The sequence below is a fragment of the Notechis scutatus genome, chromosome 4, assembly GCF_049901735.1.
Source record: "Notechis scutatus isolate UNSWTSFEM ecotype Mainland chromosome 4, rNotScu1.2, whole genome shotgun sequence".
Taxonomy (NCBI): domain Eukaryota; kingdom Metazoa; phylum Chordata; class Lepidosauria; order Squamata; family Elapidae; genus Notechis; species Notechis scutatus.
Genome location: NC_142012.1, coordinates 12,865,191 through 12,885,357, shown reverse-complemented (window position 1 = coordinate 12,885,357; position 20,167 = coordinate 12,865,191). Strand labels below are relative to the sequence as shown.

At 39.9% G+C, this 20,167-nt stretch overlaps 1 protein-coding gene across 2 annotated transcripts; it reads left to right on the top strand.

The window, feature by feature from the left end:
• The first annotated feature begins 13 nt into the window (after positions 1-13).
• Positions 14-19,397, top strand: HELQ (helicase, POLQ like). 2 transcript variants are annotated; one of them, XM_026687146.2, is made up of 18 exons: positions 14-569; positions 2,377-3,100; positions 3,776-3,954; positions 4,950-5,150; positions 5,259-5,331; positions 7,026-7,123; positions 7,578-7,676; positions 8,974-9,119; positions 9,960-10,199; positions 10,633-10,774; positions 11,447-11,548; positions 11,966-12,185; positions 12,471-12,628; positions 13,760-13,858; positions 14,626-14,799; positions 15,374-15,487; positions 16,258-16,392; positions 18,195-19,397. In XM_026687146.2, the coding sequence occupies exons 1-18, from the start codon at positions 381-383 to the stop codon at positions 18,270-18,272; spliced, it is 3,171 nt and encodes a 1,056-aa protein (XP_026542931.2). In that variant the 5' UTR covers positions 14-380; the 3' UTR covers positions 18,273-19,397. The 2 variants fall into 2 exon arrangements, with proteins under 2 accessions (XP_026542931.2, XP_087818914.1); XM_087962788.1 differs by lacking the exons at positions 15,374-15,487; positions 16,258-16,392; positions 18,195-19,397 and having other exon boundaries at positions 14,598-14,759.
• Positions 19,398-20,167: the final 770 nt, after the last annotated feature.

Genomic DNA, 20,167 nt, shown 5'->3' with positions numbered 1-20,167 from the left:
TTCATCCCAGTTCTCTGTACTGTTTTTTGTTCGAACCCAAATCCATCAGACCTTTGCCGACATGGCCGCCCAATGCGAGGAATGCCGGGAGTTGTAGTTCACTTATCCGAAGCTCATCGGAACCTTCAATAGGGGCGTGAGGGCGGTTAGTGCCTTTTCGGGGTCCCGGGTTAATGAAAACCCTCCACCCTTTTTCTAGTAGATGGTACAGTCCTCGCTCAGAGGCGGACGGTTCCTTTCCCGAAAAAAGGGGGGAAATCAGAGAAAATGGAGTTGCTGCCTCTCGTAAGAAGCGGCTCAATTCTGAACCTGCCCGCCTGGGGCAGTACCGGCTGACCCGGGAGGGTTGAGCCCGGCGGCGAGGGCTATACCGCTTTTCCATGGAGGGCGGTGGGGCTGTCAGGAGAAGGACACAGGAGCGAAGGAAGCGGCGGCGACAGCGACCGGGCTCAGGGGCGGATTCACCCGGCATAAATTGCAGAGGCAGGTCCCGGTCGACTTCCCCGCCGACCCGCAAGAAACTGAACTCGGACGAAAGCGAGGAAGAGCTCGAGGAGCCGAAGCCGGAGGTAGATACACAGCAGATTTGAGGCTGAGAGGCTCCATTATAACAGAGGAACAGAGTTGGAAAGGGACCTTAGAGGTCCTCTAGTCTAACCTCCTGCTCAAGCAGGAAACCCTACCCCATTTCAGACAAATGTTTGTCCAATCTCATTATTTATTATTATTGTTGTTTTGTTATTTTTTTATTTTATTTTGTATTTTATTATTGTCATCATCATATGGCGCACATTCAGTCAGATGTTCAGCCTGGATTTGGAATGATTGGCATTCTAAATAATTTTGTTGTTGCATGCTTGGAGTACAAGGAATTTATCTTTACAGAGGATAGGGCAACTTTAGGGGAAATTCAATGGGTGTGTGATGTCTTTTCAATCCCTTATATGAAAGATCAGAATTTTGCTCCTGCTCAAGTTGGAACTTTATTGAAATAGCTGGCTCTTTCCAATATCCTTTTTCCTCATCTCCCCTTAAGCTACTATCACTGAGCATCAAATCCAACTGGCACACCAGCTCCTCCCTGGCTCAAGTCTGCACGGTTTGCTTAGTTGCATAATAAAATTAATGATGATAATAATAATGGATAACCGGAGCACCACTTGAACACCATAGGCATTGACAAATTCACCATCAGTCAATTACAGATGGCCGCTTCACTCAGACCAGCTTACATCTCTTAACACTATTGGAAGAAATAATCCATCTGTTTGGGGACGCTGTGGCTCAGTGGCTAAGACGCTGAGCTTGTTGATCAGAAGTTCGGCAGTTCGAATCCCTAGCACCGCGTAACGGAGTGTGCTCCTGTTTACTTGTCCCAGCTTCCGCCAACCTAGCAGTTCAAAAGCATGTAAAAATGCAAGTAGAAAAATAGGGACCCCTTTGGTGGGAAGGTAACAGCATTCTGTGTGCCTTCGGCGTTTAGTCATGCCGGCCACATGACCACGGAGACGTCTTCGGACAGCACTGGCTCTTCGGCTTTGTAATGGAGATGACACCTCCCCTAGAGCTGAGAACGACTAGCACACATCTGTAGGGGACCCTTTACCTTTTTATCCATCTGGTCTGTTCCATGTAAGGGAGAAAGACACTGGAAACATGGAGACTGATTGGAAAGATGGTTTATTGAGGGACAGAACCACATGCGTTTGAAGTCCTGGGCAGCTGATCACATGGAGTGGAGAGTGAGGGTTATTTATCGTTGTATTCTATTGGTTGTCAGACTCCCGGGGGGCTATGCAGGGGTCATAGGTAACTTTTTAGGTTGTCTGAATAAAGTTTGATTGAAGCCTGGACTCTGAGATGATGTGATGAGGAGGCCTGTGTCCTGAAAGGGTGTTGGGCCATTCCTATTGTGTCTTAATGGCTTTCCTGGTTTGGAGTGTGGACTGATCGTACCATTCTACCCAATTCTGCCTCTGTTCAAAATATCCTGTCTTGAATGGATTACCAAATCTACATTTCTAAAAGCTGGTTTCCGCTTAGTATCTGCTTGGGGCAGGGAACCGTGGCTCTGAGTTGCTGTTTCCTTTAAGATTTGTTTCTCTTTTTGGGGGAAATATAATATTCTGCCTTTTTAAATATTTCTCAAAATATTTCATTCTTCTAGGAGTGGGGTGGGTGCTAACTTTCTACAACACCATAAAACGTCACCTGCCTATCCCAGATCCTTGGGAAGGACTCTGTAAGTGGGTAAAAATGACAAATCTATTTCATCCTCATAGTTGCATCTTTTGCCAGAAGAATGAATATTTTATCATCCGAGATATAAATGCTTAGTATTAAGAAGTCTCATTCACCTTTTTTTCTTTCTTTCAGTACTTTGACAGCGATGATATGTTTGCCGACTATGACAGCTTTTCTGCCAACAACTCTTTCTTAACTGAAATGGATGGTTTAGAGCAAAAGCACATGCACTTTAGTAAGGATACTCTGGATTCTGACAGTTTAGATTGCAACCTTGCTGCGCGGCCTGTAGGTGGAGGTACTCAGATGACAAATGCCAGGAACCTGGCACAGGTATTTTCGGAGACAAACTCTGCGATTAGCTCCAGAGGCATACGAGAATATGATTCTTGGGAAAGGATGAAGGTGCAGGACAATAGCTCAGAGCCTCAGGATCCTGATTTAGATAGCCTTCCGTCCTCCCAGCTTTTATTTCGTCAGCGTTCAGAGGAATGTTCTCAGAAAGAAGCGGTCATAAAAGAAATACCCTGTCAGCTGGACTTCTCACATCTGCCGTACCGCAGTGATTCAGAGAATAATAAACAAGATTGTAAGTCGGTGAGAACTGCTTTGTTTGGCCCAGGTAGGCGAAAGAGTCTCAAAGACTATCTCAAAAGTGCCATGGCTGGGAATGCCAGATCCTCTGCTTCGTTGGTTTCTAAAAGCAAACAGCTGAAAGAAGCTATTGTAACTGAAGGAATGGCCGTTGCAGAGACAACTGGCAGCTTGGCTTTTGTAGACATTGGTCCTTTCTACGGTTTACCCACGAAAGTCAAGGAGCTACTGCTACAAATCAGAGGAATTGAGAAGCTTTATGGTAATATCACCAATCTCTGCTGTGATCTTTGCTACTGTGATGAATTCCAGTTCAGGGCAATTTTTGCTTGTTCTATTTCTGAAACCAAATTATTTTACACATAGTCCTTGACTTACAACCACAACTATGATTACAGTTACACAGGTTTGTCATTGCAATGTCAGTCACATTTAAACATAATACTGATATTAATTTCATCATCATCTTTTAACGACCCCATAATCCCTTGCAGGGTGGAATCTGGGCAACTGAATGGAACTAGCAGAGTGTTTACTGGCCGGATGACCTTCCTGTCACCAATGCGGAGTTTTGTTCAGCAGATATATTCTCATTGCGCCCAGAGAGAGAAATATCTGTCTCGACCTAGGATCAAACTCGCAGCCTCCTGATTGTAAGGCAAAAGCTCCACCTCTAGGCCACTGCACCACTTCCACATTAATTCCATAATACTGACATTAATTTCATATATGTACTACAGTAATGCTTCAGTAGTTCTTTTTAAATGTTTCCCAGGTACTTATAAAATAATACCGTTTATAAGTGAGTTTTTGTCAAAGGTCCTGAAGTTTGCCAAGTTTTCTTAGAGTCCCCAAACAGATTAATTTTCATCATGAATCACTGTGAATGCTAACCCAGAAAGGGAAGACTATAAGAAATGTCTTTTTAATTTTACAGACTGGCAGCATGATTGTTTAACGTTTGAATCCCTGCAAAAGCGAAAGAACTTAATATATTCCTTGCCAACCAGTGGTGGAAAAACCCTTGTCGCTGAAATTTTAATTCTTCGAGAATTACTCTGCAAACAAATGGATGTTTTAATGATCCTGCCTTACGTGGCTTTAGTCCAGGAGAAGGTGCGAAAACCAGCTTTGATATTCATCTACCTCATGGCATTTGATTAACTCCCATCCACAGGGCTCCAGTTGTGGTAGGATAAAATGCTCGGTTTGCACAGCTGAGATTTCAATTTGGTAGTACGGGTAGTCCTCGACTTAGAGCTATTCATCTAGTGACCATTAGAAGTCACAACGACACTGTACAAATGGACTTACGGCCATTTTCCACACTTACGACTATTGCAGTATCCCCATGATCAAATGATCAAAATTCAATTGCTTGGCAACTAACTCATATTTATGATGGTTGCAGTGTCCTGGGGGCCATGATCCCCTTTTGCGACTTTCAAAGTCAGTGGGGAAGCCATATTCACTTGACAATCATACTTAACAACTGCAGTGATTTCACATAACAGCTTTGGCAAGAAAGGTCGTGAAATGTGACAAAATTCACTTGCTTAACTGCCTTGCTTAGCGATGGAAATTTTGGGCTCCATTGTGGTCGTAAGTTGAGGACTACCTGCATTGGAGGTCGGGAGGCTGACGACCGAGGAAATGCCTACATTTCATGTACTTGTATCATGAAATTGTATCATTGTAAAGTTAGCCTCGGTGGCGCAGTGGTCAGAGTGCAGTACTGCAGGCTACTTCGCTTATTCCCAGCTGCCTGCAATTTGGCAGCTCGAATCCCACCAGGTTCAAGGTTGACTCAGCCTTCCATCCTTCTCAGGTGGGTAAAATGAGGCAATGTGCTGACATTGCAAACTGCTGAGGTGTAGTGGTTAGAGTGCAGTACTGCAGGCTACTTCTGCTGATTGCCGGCTGCCTGCAATTTGGCAGCTTGAATCTCATCAGGCTCAAGGTTGAGTCAGCCTTCCTTCCAAGGTGGGTAAAATGAGGATCCCTGATTGCTGGGGGCAAGAGGCTGACTCTGTAAACCACTTAAGAGAAGGCTGAAAAGCACTGTGAAACGGTATATAAGTGCTATTGCTATTATTTTCTTCATATTCTAGGTTGGGAGTTTGTGTGGTTTTGGAATGGAACTCGGTTTCTTGGTAGAAGAATATGCAGGAAGTAAAGGAAGGATTCCTCCAATCAAGAGAAGGCAAAAGAAATCCGTGTACATTGCTACTATTGAAAAGGGACACAGCCTGGTGAATGCCTTGATAGAAGCAGGAAGAATTGACAGCCTGGGTCTAGTTGTAGTTGACGAGGTTTGTTACCTAAATAATGATAAAAACATTCTATTTCCAACTTCTTTGTACTCAGTAAATTACCTTGCAGCTTTGTGATTTTTTTTAATATCTTTTTCTCATTTAAAGTTGCATATGCTTGGAGAAGGTGGTCGTGGCGGGATACTAGAAATGACCCTTTCTAAGGTTTTATATGCAAGCAGTAAGTTAACTCTATAATATCTGGAAAGTCGTCTTGTGAATTTCCTTTACTGTGTACTTATAGGTTAGTTATGACTATTTCAAAAAACTACAAAAGAGACGCTGTTTGTTTACTTATTTATTTATTTATTGAATTTATATTGCCGCCTATTCTCCCATGGCGACTCGAGGCAGCTTACAGAATGTAAAACCATATTTAAAGTTAAAAAACAATAAAAATTAACAAAAAGAATCAAATTAATAAAGTACAATAGAACAAAATCTGGAAAAAAAAATAAAAAAAATCACTCCCAACTCTCACCCCCTGCCCCGACGACAGCAGATCACACAAGCCATTTGATGGGCTCCATCCCGTTCTGGGTTCCCCAAATACCATGTTTTCCCAAAAATAAGACCCAGTCTTATTTTCTTTTGGGCTCTGAAATAAGCACTAGGGCTTATTTTTGGGAGATGTCTTATTTTTTTTATCCTCATGTATGGGAAGCCCACTTCTTGCTCATGGCAGGGCAGGAGGCCACGCGGTGTGTCAGTGCTGCTGCCATGAGCAAGGGATGGACCTGCCCCACGTGCCCTGCACCAACTTACCTCAGGGCCCCCACAGCCAGGCCACCCATGCCCTGACGACTGTCTCGCCTTGCAGCAGCAGTAGTTCTGGCAGCCCTGTCCAGCAGAACACGGCTTGGCCACCAGCCCACTTCTGCTTGCTCGTGGCCGCAACGGAGCAGGAGGCCAAACGACACGTCAGTGCCATTGTTGGAACATGAATGGCCTGGTGGTGGGGGCCCTGAGGTAAGCCGTTATGGGGTGCATGGGGCAGTTCCATCCCCCCACCTCATGTAGGCATCACAAGCAACCAGACAGAATGGGCAGGTGGGCGACTGCGCAGGCATTTAAATAGGGCTTATTTGGGGGGGATAGGGCTTATATTAGTTGCATGTGTAAAAACATGCAAGGGCTTATTTTTGGGATAGGTTTTATTTTGGGGAAAACAGGTAACATGAAAGGATTATCTTTAATTTCCTGAAATTATTGTAAAGGGAAAGTGGCAGTTTCAAAATCCTACAAAGAGCTACACAATGAAGAAAAAAATTTTTTTTCCCAAATAACTCCAAGGGGTTATCTTAAATATGTTGAAATACTGGTGCCAAATGTGGCGATAAGTTGAGGATTATCTATAAAGTGTTATAAACAGCATTGGTCAGTTTCTGTCTTGCAAACTGTGCATGGCTTATCATTTTTTTCAAGAACAAGGAAATACAATTCTTAAAAAAAAACAGCCTCTTATATATTTATGCATCTTGAAATTGTTTGATTGCCACTTTATGGATGCAGAGAGAAGTTGCATAAAATGTATGGATACTCCTATGACTTTATATTCAGAAGTTAATTCACATTGATTTCAGTAAAACTTACTTATCGTTGACTACTATTTGAAGTTTTCATTGTATGCTTTTAAGAATAAATAATGTTTGTCCTCTCAGAGGCTTTCAGAAATATATTTCATGCTGTTTGTATTGGAACAGCATTCAATATAGTTGAAAAAAATACACTGACCTTGAGGTGATAGTATAATGGTAATATTTTTATGTAAGAAGTTCTAGGCATTCTTTGTTTGCAGTATGGATTCTTGTATATTTTAATTCTTAAGCACATATATTTAGCATTTAAGGTTGATTCTGTTTCATTTTTGCATAGAAACAACTCAGATCATTGGAATGAGTGCAACATTAAGGAATGTTGAAGACTTACAGCAGTTCCTGAAAGCAGAATTCTACACAAGTAATTTCAGACCTGTATGTTACTGAATGAAAAAATGTATTTTCTAAGAAATAATTGTTACATAATAACAGAGGTGAATGAATAGTTCTCAATAGTTCAAAAACATTCATTATGAATTCTGTATAGAGAATTTTATAGAGAATTCTATGTGAATTCTCCATAAAATTCATAAATTGCATAGAGAATTTGGTGTATTCACCTTACAAAAAATAGAGAAATTGATTTGAAAATGTAGGTTTGCTCTGTTTTTAAGTCACTGATGTTTACATTGATTTGTTGAAAGACCAGGAAATATTTTTACTTTCTTGTGCCGACTGTGTAGAAGAAGAAACATAAAGGAGCAAAACTAGCTTAACACATGTCTCATTTAACAGCAGAAATGTTGGGTTCAGTTGTGGTCACAAGTGGAGGACTACCAGTACATTCATGGTCTAACCCAATTATTCTATGTACCTTTCCACAATATAGGTTGAATTGAAAGAATATGTTAAAATACAGGACAGCATCTACGAAACTGATAGCAAAGCAGAAAATGGACTTACGTTTTCACGGCTCCTTGATTTCAAGGTAATTCAGCTAAATGCGGAGGTTTTTCCTTTTCAGTTGGCAGCTTCAGTTTCAAACACAGCTTTTTCAACAACCATTTTCCATGTCATTCGTTATTGCTAAGCACCATAACAGTCTCTAAAATGGAGCTTCCCAAAGTGTGCGGCACACCTTCCTTGAGGAGGTGTAGACAGTGTCCAGGAAGTGAAGAATCTTTTAATGGTACATTGATGCCATAAATTTACTTTCCCCCAAACATTTCAAATGAGTAACATGGTGCTGGAAGAGGCACAATCTTTGGCTTTTTTTTAAAAAAAAAAAATGTCTTCTCTATTAAAATAAAGCTCTATTGTATTGTTTTCATTGTTCATTTGTGTTTTTAGGGGAAGTGTGTGTAAAGATTACACTAAAGCAGTGATTTCCAAGCTTAGCCATTTTAAGATGTATGGACTTCAACTCCCAGAATACATTGCTGGCTGGAATCTTGTGGGAATTGAAGTCCAGACATCTTTAAATGGCTAAGATTGGGAAATGCTGCATTAAAGGAAAATATGACGGTAAAAAGTTTAGGAACCCCTACTCTAAAATATCATAAATAAATAATACATACAGGTAGTCCTTGACTTACAACAGCTCATTTAGTAACTGTTGGAAGTTACAACAGCACTTTAAAAAGTTACCTAAGTCCAATTTTCACACTTATGACCATTGCAGCATCCCCAAGGTCATATGATTTACAGTCGGATGCTTGACAGTTGACTCACATTTATGACGGTTGCAGTATCCCGGAGTCACGTGATCTTTTGCGACCTTCTGACAAGCAAAGTCAATGGGGAAACCAGATCCATTTAACAGCCCTGTTACTCATTTAAGAATTGCAGTGATTCACTTAACAAATACGGCGGGGAAAGTCGTAAAATGGGGCAAAGCTCATTTAACAAATTTCTCATTTAGCAACGTAAATGTTGGGCTCCATTGTGGCTGTAAGTTGAGGACTACTTCATTTTCAAAGTATTTCCTAACTTTTTGTACGTCATTTAAGTGTGATCCTTTGCTGGTCTTGATTCTACTGCCTTAAGTGGGAGATGTAAAACACTGAAGAATTAAATGCTTATCTTGTATTTCTTTTTAGAAATTATTTGGGAGATGAAGCACATCGAAAGCAAGTATTAAAAACTCAGTTATGAAGTAGGGATAGTTTTGTAATTTGCCTCCTTTGTATCCAATTAGAGGTATTGAAGCTTAGAATGAAGACTTTGACAAATTGAGATTACAACAATTTGCTTCCATTTAGAAATAACTCTGCTTAATATTTTAGTATTCTAGTGAACTGCAGAAGGTAGATCCTGATCATCTTATTGCATTGGTCACAGAGGTTATTCCCAAGCACTCCTGCCTTGTCTTCTGTCCTACTAAAAAGAACTGTGAAAATGTAGCAGGCATGATATGCAAACACATAAAAGGGTAGGTCTCCTACGTGCACTTTAATTGCTAAATCACTGTTTCTCAACCCTGGCCAGTTTGACTTATGTGGGCTTCAGATCCCAGAATTCCTCAAGTCAGCCATGCCGGCTGAGGAATCCTGGAAGTTGAAGTCCACAGAGCTTAAGGCAGCCAAGGTTGGGAAACGTTACGCTAAATAAACATTTTCACGGATCTCCTGGTGTCAGTGTTAATTTGATGCAGAAATGTTGCATTTGCATGCTAAGCAGTGGTGGGGTTCAAAAAAAAAATTACCACTGGTTCTGTAGGCGGGGCTTGGTGGGCACGCTTTAGAGAGTTTGCTACTGAGCTTCTCCTGCAATCCTGCACTCTCCCTGTGTCCTCTCTCTCCTCTTTGTGCGGTACAGCTGACGCGCAGCAATCCGCTGTACCACACAAAGCAGCTGAGCTTGAAAACCAGGAAATAAAGGTCAGAAAAGAGCTGGGGCAGGCCGGTGGGCCAGCCCAGCAGCTGATCGTCGGAGTGAACCAGTTCACTCACAGATAATCCTTGGAGCTACCAGTTCGACCAAACCAGTGGAATACCACTCCTGATCCTAAACAAATGTAAAGCATTGCAGGGTATGTTTGTCTTAGTATGTCAAAGAGTTGCAGCAAGGGCATATAGCAGGGGAGGTCTACTATCACATTGGTCGCTAAGCGAACAGTCAGAAGTCAAAGACTACCTGGACATTTGAACTTTTGGTGCGTGTTGTAATTGATCGTTCCTTGTTCATCCTAGATGAAAAGAATAGTTATGTTTTCCACAAAATCCCAAGGAAGGGTATACCCATTGTCTAATGCTACCTTTTTTTTCCCTAGAGACTTTAAAAAGGTCAAGGAGAAAGAAAAACACAACCTTCTAAGAGAGTTAAGAAACATCTGCAGTGGAAAACTTTGCCCGGTTTTGAAACAGACTGTTCCGTTTGGAATTGCTTACCACCACAGCGGTCTCACCAGCGATGAGCGGAAATGTATAGAAGCAGCTTATTCCTCAGGCCTCCTCTGTCTGCTAACCTGCACATCTACGCTTGCTGCAGGAGTGAACCTGCCTGCTCGAAGGTTGTAGTACTGGCTTCTCTTTTTAATGTTCATCGTGTGAAATGTGGTAAAAATTCATTCACTGAATCCACCAAAATTGGGCATGACCCAAGAGCTAAGCGATGCTCCTTAAGTATCCGTTGGCTCTCTCAAGCAGCAGCTACGGAAATTCTAATGATTTGGTATTTCTTTTTTCTTTTAAAAGAAGAACTATCCATACTTATTAAAAACTAGGGTTTAGAACCAAATCTTTCCCTAAATGCTATTTTTCTCTTTCCAGAGAATTATTTACAAACAGACATTCAGTCATGCGAATCCCACCCAAAGTCTGAAAGAATATAGTCTAGAAGAGGAGTGTTGAACACAAGTATTTTCAAGCACTTTTGCTTAATGAGGAAAGAAAAAAAATGGATATAAGTGAAATAATTAAAGTACATGTTCATGGATTCCACAGGGTAATTTTAAGAGCGCCCTATGTTGCTACGGACTTCTTGAAGAAGAACCAGTATAAACAGATGATTGGTCGAGCTGGCCGAGCTGGCATTGACAAGGCTGGTGAAAGTATTCTGATTGTGCAAGAGAAAGACAAAAAACTGGTAACTTAAGTGAAAAGGATGGCCAATTTGAGATTTCTAAGTCATCGGGATTAATTGATTAAATAGTAGTGGGAGGAGTGATAATAAGGCCTTAGTCTGAACTAATTCATTTCTTCTTTTACTACGTACATTTAAAGATAGCTTCACTTTAGAAGGACAAATAAATTCCTCATAATTGTGTCACTGCCAAGTAATATCATAACCTAAGTTTACAAGTGTTTGCTTCTTTGCTTTAGTAGAAAGTGTGCCCTCTTTTCGTCAATTTAGGACAGGATCGTGGCATTCAAGGACAATTGTATTTATTCATTAATTAAAACAATTAAGCTATCCCACATCACAAAAACTTAAAAACAAGTATTTTTCTTATACCCCCACATCTTCTTGAATAGATTGGTATTACAATGCAGTCACTATAGAGCAACTGTGAATGCATAGTTGTATATTTTGAGGAAAAAATACTGCAAAAACATAAGGCTACCTCTGAGAAGATAACATTCCCAATGATAAATGATTTGAATTGGTGAGACAATACAGAGCAAGGCTTTAATTGCAAGAAATGATAGAATTAAAATAATGCTCAGGATATAATGGAGCAGGCATTTCATAAGACACATGTCAGAATCATAACTTTTTTTTCACAGTTATTAATACATGCTATACCTTTGTTTTAAGGTTCAAAATTTAATAACCAGTCCCCTAGAAAGCTGTTACAGCACTCTTCTTGAATCCAACAAGGGCATCCGAAGTTTACTCTTATCGGTGGTTGGCTTAAAGGTTAGTAATTCTAAAATGTTACGTTTCAGCTACAATACTTTAATGATACATCAAAGAGCAGTATGAAAGAAGGAACTTAGATGTAATCGTAATAGCACATTTAAATACCACTTTACAGCCCTCTCTAAGAGGTTTACAGAGTCAGCCCATTGCCCCCAACAATCTGGGTCCTCATTTTACCGACCTCAGAAGGATGGAAGGCTGAGTCAACCTCGAGCCATTCAGGATCAAACTCCAGATTGTGGGCAGTTTGCTTGCAATACTGCATTTTAACCACTATGCCATCAAGGCTCCTTTTACTCTCTTAAGTAAAACAACTAATGATAACATTCTCTTCTGTCATGGCTGTAATTGTTTTTCTCTCAAACTAAGCCTTTAGTCTCAGTTTAATATTTGACCCTCGATATTCTATTACAGATAGCAAACAATCCTGAGGAAATTTACCAGTTCATGAGTGCCACCTTGCTTAGTATACAGCCCCAGCTCCTGCCCAACAAGAGCCTGCGGGATGTAACAATGGAAGCGTTACAATGGCTGAAACACAATAGGCTGCTAAAAGAGAAAGAAAATGCAGACGGTGAAAAGAACTGTCAGAATAATCTCGGGATCACTCAGTTGGGCCGAGCTACCTTCAAAGGTAAAAGATGTTTGGGTTATTGATTAAAATGAAGTTAAGCGGAAGCGGCCTTACCAATTAAGCAGGACGAAGTGGTTACCTGTAGAAGTATCCACAGGAAGGTCACGGGGGTTGAGGGAGGAAATGATGAAAGCAACAGGACAGTGCAAGCTCCACCCCTTTGGTGCATGCATAAGAAAGGGTGGAATGTACAGCTTTCGTTGTTTTAGGGTCGGATCCTGTGGATGCCTCTACTCACCTCAGGATGCAGATTGCATGTAATCTTTAATTTTAATCCTATCTTAGGTTCGGTTGAATTGGCACACTGTGACACCCTCTACGCAGACTTGAAGAAAGGACTTGAGGGACTAATACTTGAAAGCTACCTTCATTTGATCTACCTGATAACACCCTATGATATGATTCCCCAGTGCAGCCCAAATTGGATGGTCTATTTTAAACAGGTAAGATGCTCCCCAAAAAAGCATCCTTGGGTATCTCCTCCCTAAGCTTAGAATAATAAGAGAGGAGTACTCTTAACAACACCAGGATAATTAAAACCCTGTCTTCCGTGGTACTAAATTTCATTGGGAAGGTATTTTTGCTTGCTTTTTTTTTTGTAGCTTCTCTGTCTGCACAAAAATTGTGTTTTTGGTCTCCTTGGCACTCCCATTACAGTATAAATGAAATTGATTGATTTGTACATATGCTACTGACAAAAGGCTAAATAAAAAAGTTAAAATCATGCAGATACAGGATTTAGATCTTTTGAAAGTTCGTTTGCCGTTGGGAGATATTTTTTTTGTCTTATAAGTTAAAAATTAAGCGCTTTTATGCAGAGATCCAGATTTTACCAAATACATTGTAAGTGCTTTTATTTGCGGGGAAAACATATGTGAAGTACTAACTATATTTAACATGTGTTCATTTATTTAATACATGTGTATATATACCAGTCCCGTACAATCATATTTAAAAGCAGTGTGCAAGTTAAAACAACTGAGATACAGTGATTAAATGACACAATACTGCCATGAAACCTAACTTCATTGAAACAATCAGGGTAACATAAAAGAGTAAAAACTCAGATCATTTATTAAATGGTAGCATAAAATCGCCCAGGGGGGAGATCTAGGTCTTTGTTATGCACCTGAGGAAGTGGGATAGACAACTCAAGAAGGCTTACCTACAGTATTGGCACTTTTACAAGGGGCCATTTTCAGTAGCTTCCCCTATTGTGTGTGGAAATCCCTCTTAGCAGAAATGCAGTCTGTTTCACCCCTCTTGAGCTTCAGGAAAATGATACAAGATTATTATTTTTTGCTCCATCTTGCTTAGGAGGTGGGTGTATTACAGCTGAAGGTGACGTTTGCTGGTACAGGTTTCATAAGTTCTATAATACATTTCTGGGTAGTATGTAATGTTGACATTGTTAGCCACCTATATCCTTCCCACCAGGATGCCCATATCTTTGCATTCACCCCTACTTGAAGCTGAATAAATACTGCAGCTCAAGTTTTAGCATTTGTCATGTAGAATAGGATAGATTGTTACTATCTGCTTAACTTTAGCTGATTATAATTTGTTTGTTTTAGTTCAATCAACTCAGTCCAATAGAACAACAAGTAACCAGCGCTGTTGGAGTGCCAGAGAGCTTTATTACCAAAAAGGCATCTGGACAAGCCATCAAGAATGTAAGAGCAAGATTTGTTTATTAAACATTCTTATCTGAATGACCGCCGGAAAAATACACACGTGATTTATTTATTTCAATGATTATAAGTTTCTCTTCTTTCTCTTCCCCACTTTCTCTTGCCATTTAAGCTCCTTGTTAAAGTAGCAACAGCTAAATAAGAGGATTTTGAAAATATTGCAAGAATTACTGAAATACTGAAGAATCCCATGTTGAAATCTCCATGCCGATGTATCATAAAACACATTGAGTGACACCCATTGGGGATTGTCATTATTGCTCTAGCTACAGTTGGTAGTCTGTGGGAAAGAGAAAAAGCTGTTACGTTGTCTTTACTTCTTTGCCACTGTGGCGCAGTGATTAGAATGCAGTATTGCAGCTAATTCTGCTGACTACAGGCTGCCAGCAGTTTGGCAGTTCAATCCTGACCAGTATGCATCATCTAATGATCAAAATTTGGATGCATGATATAAGAATCGTACAAATACAAAAGAATTATATTAATTGTATATATTGGATAAATCAGCAGGAAAATGTTTTTAACGGTAATCTCAGAATCAGCAGAAAAATTCTACAGTTATATTTCCATTATTTATATTGCAAATTCTAATTTGGCAATGAGTGTAACTATGTGCCTTAGATACATGCTTCATTGTTACTAAGTTGTGAAATATACTGTCATTATTTAAGGAACTTAAAGAAATAGAAGCTTGCAAAAGACTTTTTTATGTTGTTTTCAGTTTCTTTATGAACTTGCTATTTTCTTAGGAACTGGATAGTAATACTGTTAATAGACTTTACCTGTCCCTCATCCTTCATACCTTGTTAAGAGAGACCAACATATGGGACGTGTCAGAAAAATTTAATATACCGCGAGGATTTGTTCAATCTCTTCTCAATTCAGCGGCTTCATTCTCCTCTTCAGTTTTGCATTTTTGTGAGGTAACGTACAACTGCTAAATAATTCACTGCAAGGCAAAAACATCATTCATTGCTTTACTTTGGGGGAAAAAGTTATTATTTCTTTAGTAATCGTCTCATATAATTTCCGTTCTTAAATTTAGAAGCAATTATCAGTGTATTACTTGGCTCCCCTGCTGAACAGTTTTCAAATTGAAAATAACAGCTCATAGACATCTTATAATTTTGTATATCTCATTTTGAAACTAATCTCTGGTATTTTATTTATATGATTGATTGATTGATTGGAATTTATATGATTGCCCACTCACTCTCAGTAACTCTGGGTAGCTTGCAAAATTAAAATTGCCCCTTAGCAAATATGGTAATGTATTGACATTCTCCAAGAGCTGGTTTTTCTTTTGTTATCCCAACATGAAAGATGTTACGTTATCACATTGTAACATCCAAATATATAGGGCCTGATTTAATCCTTTTGGAAATCTTTAGATTCAACTAATGGATCCCAGTAAGAGAAGAAACTGAGCAGGGTTTGATTGATAACTTTCTAAATAAAATTGACCAACAGAAATGTGGCTAATGTGTTTTCTTACAGGAGCTGGATGAGTTTTGGGTTTATAAAGCTCTCCTGCCAGAACTTACCAAGAGACTAAACTATTGTGTTAAAGCAGAACTTATTCCTCTTATGGAGGTGGCAGGAGTTTTGGAGGTTAGTAAAGTCTAGTTTGACGGTTTATACATGAATTCTTTTTACAAATAGGTTAACTGAGGGTTTTCAGAAAGCCAAGCAGAATGTAAGAATAACTTCTAAAATTTCTTCCAATTGGTCACCACAGAGAGTTTTTCACACTGATGACCATTGCAGCATTCCCATGGTCACATGATCATAATTCAGATCCTTGGTATTTATTTATCGTATTTATGATGGTTGCAATGTCCCAGGATCATTGCAACCTCCTGACAAGTCAGTGGGGAAGACAGATTCATTTAACAATAGTTATTAACTTAACAACTGCAGTGATTCACTTAAAAACTGTGGCAAGAAAAGTTATAAAATGAAGCAAGGCTCACTTAAGGAATGTCTCACTTAGCAATAGAAAATTTGGGCTCAATTGTGGACATAAGTCGAGGACCACCTGTACTTCCTAGTTGCAGAGAGGAATGGCACATATGACAGATGTCTTCAATGTAAATCTCACGCCTGAATTCAGAAGTACTTTCTTTGGGTGATTTTCCTTCAACTTTTGCCTGATTAGCTACTGGAGATCAAGTTCTGCTTTGCAGATCTGGGTGAAGATTGATACTAGCAGCTATTTGTTTTTCAGCAGATTGACACATTGTGGGTGTGTTGTGGTTGGGGAATTCTGGGAATTGAAGTCTCCAAGTCTTAAAGCTGCCAAGCTTGGACATTCCTGATGTGTAATGTCTTGATCCATTGTTTAGCTCTCTCCTTTAATTAGCTTCTCCACTGCTTCACAGGCTCGAGCCAAGCAACTCTACAACTTAGGCTATAAAACTTTAGCTCACTTGGCCAATGCAGATCCAGAACTTCTAGTCAAGAGTGTTGTACATATGTCCAGAACTCAGGCCAGGAAAATAGTTTCATCTGCAAAGGTAAGTAAAGCAGTAGCAAGACACTCTGGAACAACTTCTGTTTTAAGTAGGAAGAGGTTTATATAGTCCTCGGTAGAAATCAGGATGAAAATAATCTCCATCTTTGGCAAGTAGCCATTTTGTCACTGTTTACATAGCTAATCTAAGTCTTATGGGTGAGGGCAGTTGGGATGAATTCCAGTGCTGCTGTTGAGAAATATATATTGATACCTGTGATGAATTGTGGGGGTTGCTTAAAAAACCAGAATCATTCATTATGAGGATCAGTAGTTTGAATCTTAGATGATGTTAGGATCTGAGTGCACTGGCACTGATTGTGGATGAGGTATAAATACGTGGCAGATTTTGCCTTTGTTGCAAATAAAGCAGGTGCCTTGGTGTGTTTTAAACCTAAATGCTTCGATTGATCTGGGAGAAAATAAAATTGGAGGCCTCAGAAGCATTAAGATTCAGTCTAGTCTCTGCTCCAGAGAGCCTCCTAAGAAATGAATGCTGTCCCAAAAGTGCTTTTTTTTTTTCCAAGAGGCAACTGGACTTTCTGTTTTTTTCTTTGAAGACGTTTTGCTTCTCATCCAAGAAGCTTCTTCAGCTATGACTAGATCAGGGGTCAGCAACCTGTGGCTCTGGAGCCGCATGTGGCTCTTTCATCCCTCTGCTGCAGCTCCCTGTTGCCAGTCGGCTCCACAATTGACAGGGCTTTTTGGTTAGGACAGGTAGAGGAAAAAGGATGCTGTGCTAGGAGGAGACTCTATGGTGGGGGAACCGCCATAGAGTCTGGTCGGCTCCAGAATTGAATGTGTGTGGGGGTTTCCGGTTAAGACCTTTGTGGCTCTTTGAGTGTTTAAGGTTGCCAACCCCTGGACTAGATGGTGGGGAATGGAAGGATTTATACAAAGAATGCAAATGACCAGCTGTCTGCAAGGAGTATAAATCTTCCCCACCATCCAGTCAGAGCTGAAGAAGCTCCTTGGATGAGAAGTGAAACGTCTTCAAAGAAAAACCAGAAAGTCCAGTTGCCTCTTGAAAAAAGCACCATTGGAACAACCATGACTTGGATGACTGGGAATTTCCCTCAGACAAATGAATGCTATAGAAGTTACTGAGATGACCCGGGGCTTGGCATAAAAGCAACAAAGTCACAAAAGTAGGTAAAGTCCCTTTAATTCCTCCAACTTGGCCCCCGATGTCCAGTTATTATCGGCTGGAGAAAAAACTCTCCTAAGAACAGTCTTTAAAGGGAAGAAATTCAGTCCGAACCCAAAGTACATATAAATTATAAATACAAACCAACACAAACCACAGCTGCAGCAATTAACGAGACAGGGCAGGATAAGGAATTGCAGACTTCAAAAGATAACGAAACACACACTGTTGGGAGGACGCCAGAACCCAGACAAGACTTGCCAAACAAAGATAATGCACGCTTTGCTTCCAGCAAGGTGCTGTGCGCAAATGCCCTTTTTAAATCCTGTTTTCCCAGCTGCAGCTAATGAAGGGAATCAGGGCCCTTTTCTCACCCGTAACTCACATTGCTCCCTTCTCTGTTCCTCCCTGCGTGCCCTAGGGTGAAGAGGAGGTAACCCCGGGTCTTCCTCTGAAGGCCCAGCCAGACTGTGCCCTTCCCCAGTTTCTTCCACAGCCACCAGAGCCACACTCCCACTCCCTGTCAGTTGCTAGAACTCCCCCTCGGAATCAGATTCCAACAGGGGCATGACAGTTACCTTGGGAGCTATGGGGTCTCAGATACACAGTAAATACACTACAATAAAAAGTTGTGTGACCTTTTTTGCCTTTGAATGCAGATGCTCCTGGCTGAGAAGACTGAGGCTTTACAAGAAGAAGTTGAAGAATTATTGCGAATACCTACGGATGTTCCATGAGGCTTTTTATGTTTCTGTAAATCCAAGAATCAATAGATTATCTCCTGCCTTGATCACTGCTTGTACTTATTGTATATATTAATGAAATAAAGGTTACACGTCAGAAAATGTTTTGCTAAAAATCATCAGCATGTTTTGTTTTGTACATAATGAAATTACATTTTTTGCAATCCGCATTGTATTTTATCTTTCACAGATATTGCCATTAATGACATAATTTTGCATTTCATTTCAGTGTCACTATTTTTTATTAAATTTCTTCATGACTCTTAACAAGATCATCTTGGAAAATTAAGTTTATTTTATTTGAAATCTATTTTAGAGATTATGGGGAGAATTATAATGGTATAATTGACATGGCTTGTCTATATTTGCTAAATTATATATGAAATGTGTTTTCAAATTGTCTCTCTGGGTAAATAACTCCCTGGTTATGTTCACACCATATATTAGTGCCACAAATTAGCCAACCATATTTTACTGTAGCGTACCATGCCAAATCATGTCTAATGGTTAATTCATGATTTGGTATACTGTGCCAATTAATTGGTTTTGAATATATTTTTTAACTGTGGTTGTTAAAAAAAATAACCCAACCCAAAGAAGACTGAAAAATACATAACCAAAATGTAGAGTTATTAAAAGGTAGCCATTTACACGCATAGGCAAAACCACATACCCACGGAGGCTCTAAACAACACATACACTATCATTATTAATCACAGTGGCTCATGAAAAGGCACCCACACAGTGGCTAGATATGATGGTCTGGTTCACATAACAAAGATATTTGACTTTGTTTTCTTAGGGAATATACATTTGTACAAAATATATTTTTAAAAAAGATTGAAATGAAAGCACAGGAAGATTGCTGACTAAAAAGAAAGCCAAAGCTAATAATGAAAGTAGGTTTGAGTGGAGCAATCTCTGAAGCATTTAAGGAGACAGTTGTAAATGTTGGCAAGGCTGTGTAATAGCTGGATGACGCTCAGGGAGATGTGGAAGGAAACAACTGGGATATAAGCTTTATAATATGATAGATGCAAATGGTAATAGGTAATACCTATTCTTATCTTGCCTGTGCTTGGGCCATTCAAAATGGACAGGTGCACTTATACATGGACAGATACTCTCATGCTTCTCCCTAGCCCCAAATTCTGAAAATCATGTCTCTTTCCATGATTCTCTTGTATTAGTCCAGCCCAAACTTTCCTTTTCCTGAAGCATCTATCTTATAAATCTGTTTTAAACTGTAGTCTTGGTGTCATTCTAAAATATTGGGCTTTCCTGCTTCTATCTCGCTTCCCGCTATTTGCAACCTCATCCTTCCTCAAGACTTTCAGAGAAAACCCAATGTTTATTTCAAGTATATTGTGTATGGCAGTTACTGAGAAATGCATTAAATGTTCTTGCAAATTCTGAAACTTGTGCCTGAGTTCTGTGCCTGGGTGGCTGTGATATTTTCATGCGTAGTCATTGTAAAAGCAAGATTCCCTACTGGAAAAAAAATAAAAGTTGTATTTAAAGGCCATTAGATTTCACAGCCACCTCAATTCTGGTTTGGGTGGACACTAGGATTACACACTTCTGCAATTAGCCAATACTTGAAAAACCTGTTGTAGATAGTTTGTGACTTGGTTCTTCTCTAGTGTAGATGGTGTCACAGTTCTGCCACACTGAGGACTGAGTAAAATCAGAGTAGCTTCCTCCAGCAACATTTACACAACCGTCGTTGCTTTATCAAACCATTTTCTCCCTTTGCACAACCCAGCGTTGCATATCACAGTTTAGCCAAATGCAAATCTTTAAATAAAACAGGTATGCATTTGTCCTAAAATACAAAAACCAAAAAATTTGTGCTGAGTAGCACAAATTGGGCACCAATACAATGGCTG

Bases quoted from the DNA above. Each gene is read 5' to 3' on its own strand.
- HELQ (XM_026687146.2), top strand. From the start codon at position 381: ATGGAGGGCGGTGGGGCTGTCAGGAGAAGGACACAGGAGCGAAGGAAG. The intron at 5,332-7,025 runs GTAAGTTAACTC...ATTTTTGCATAG, and splicing joins TAAGGTTTTATATGCAAGCA to AAACAACTCAGATCATTGGA. The intron at 7,124-7,577 runs GTATGTTACTGA...TCCACAATATAG, and splicing joins ACACAAGTAATTTCAGACCT to GTTGAATTGAAAGAATATGT.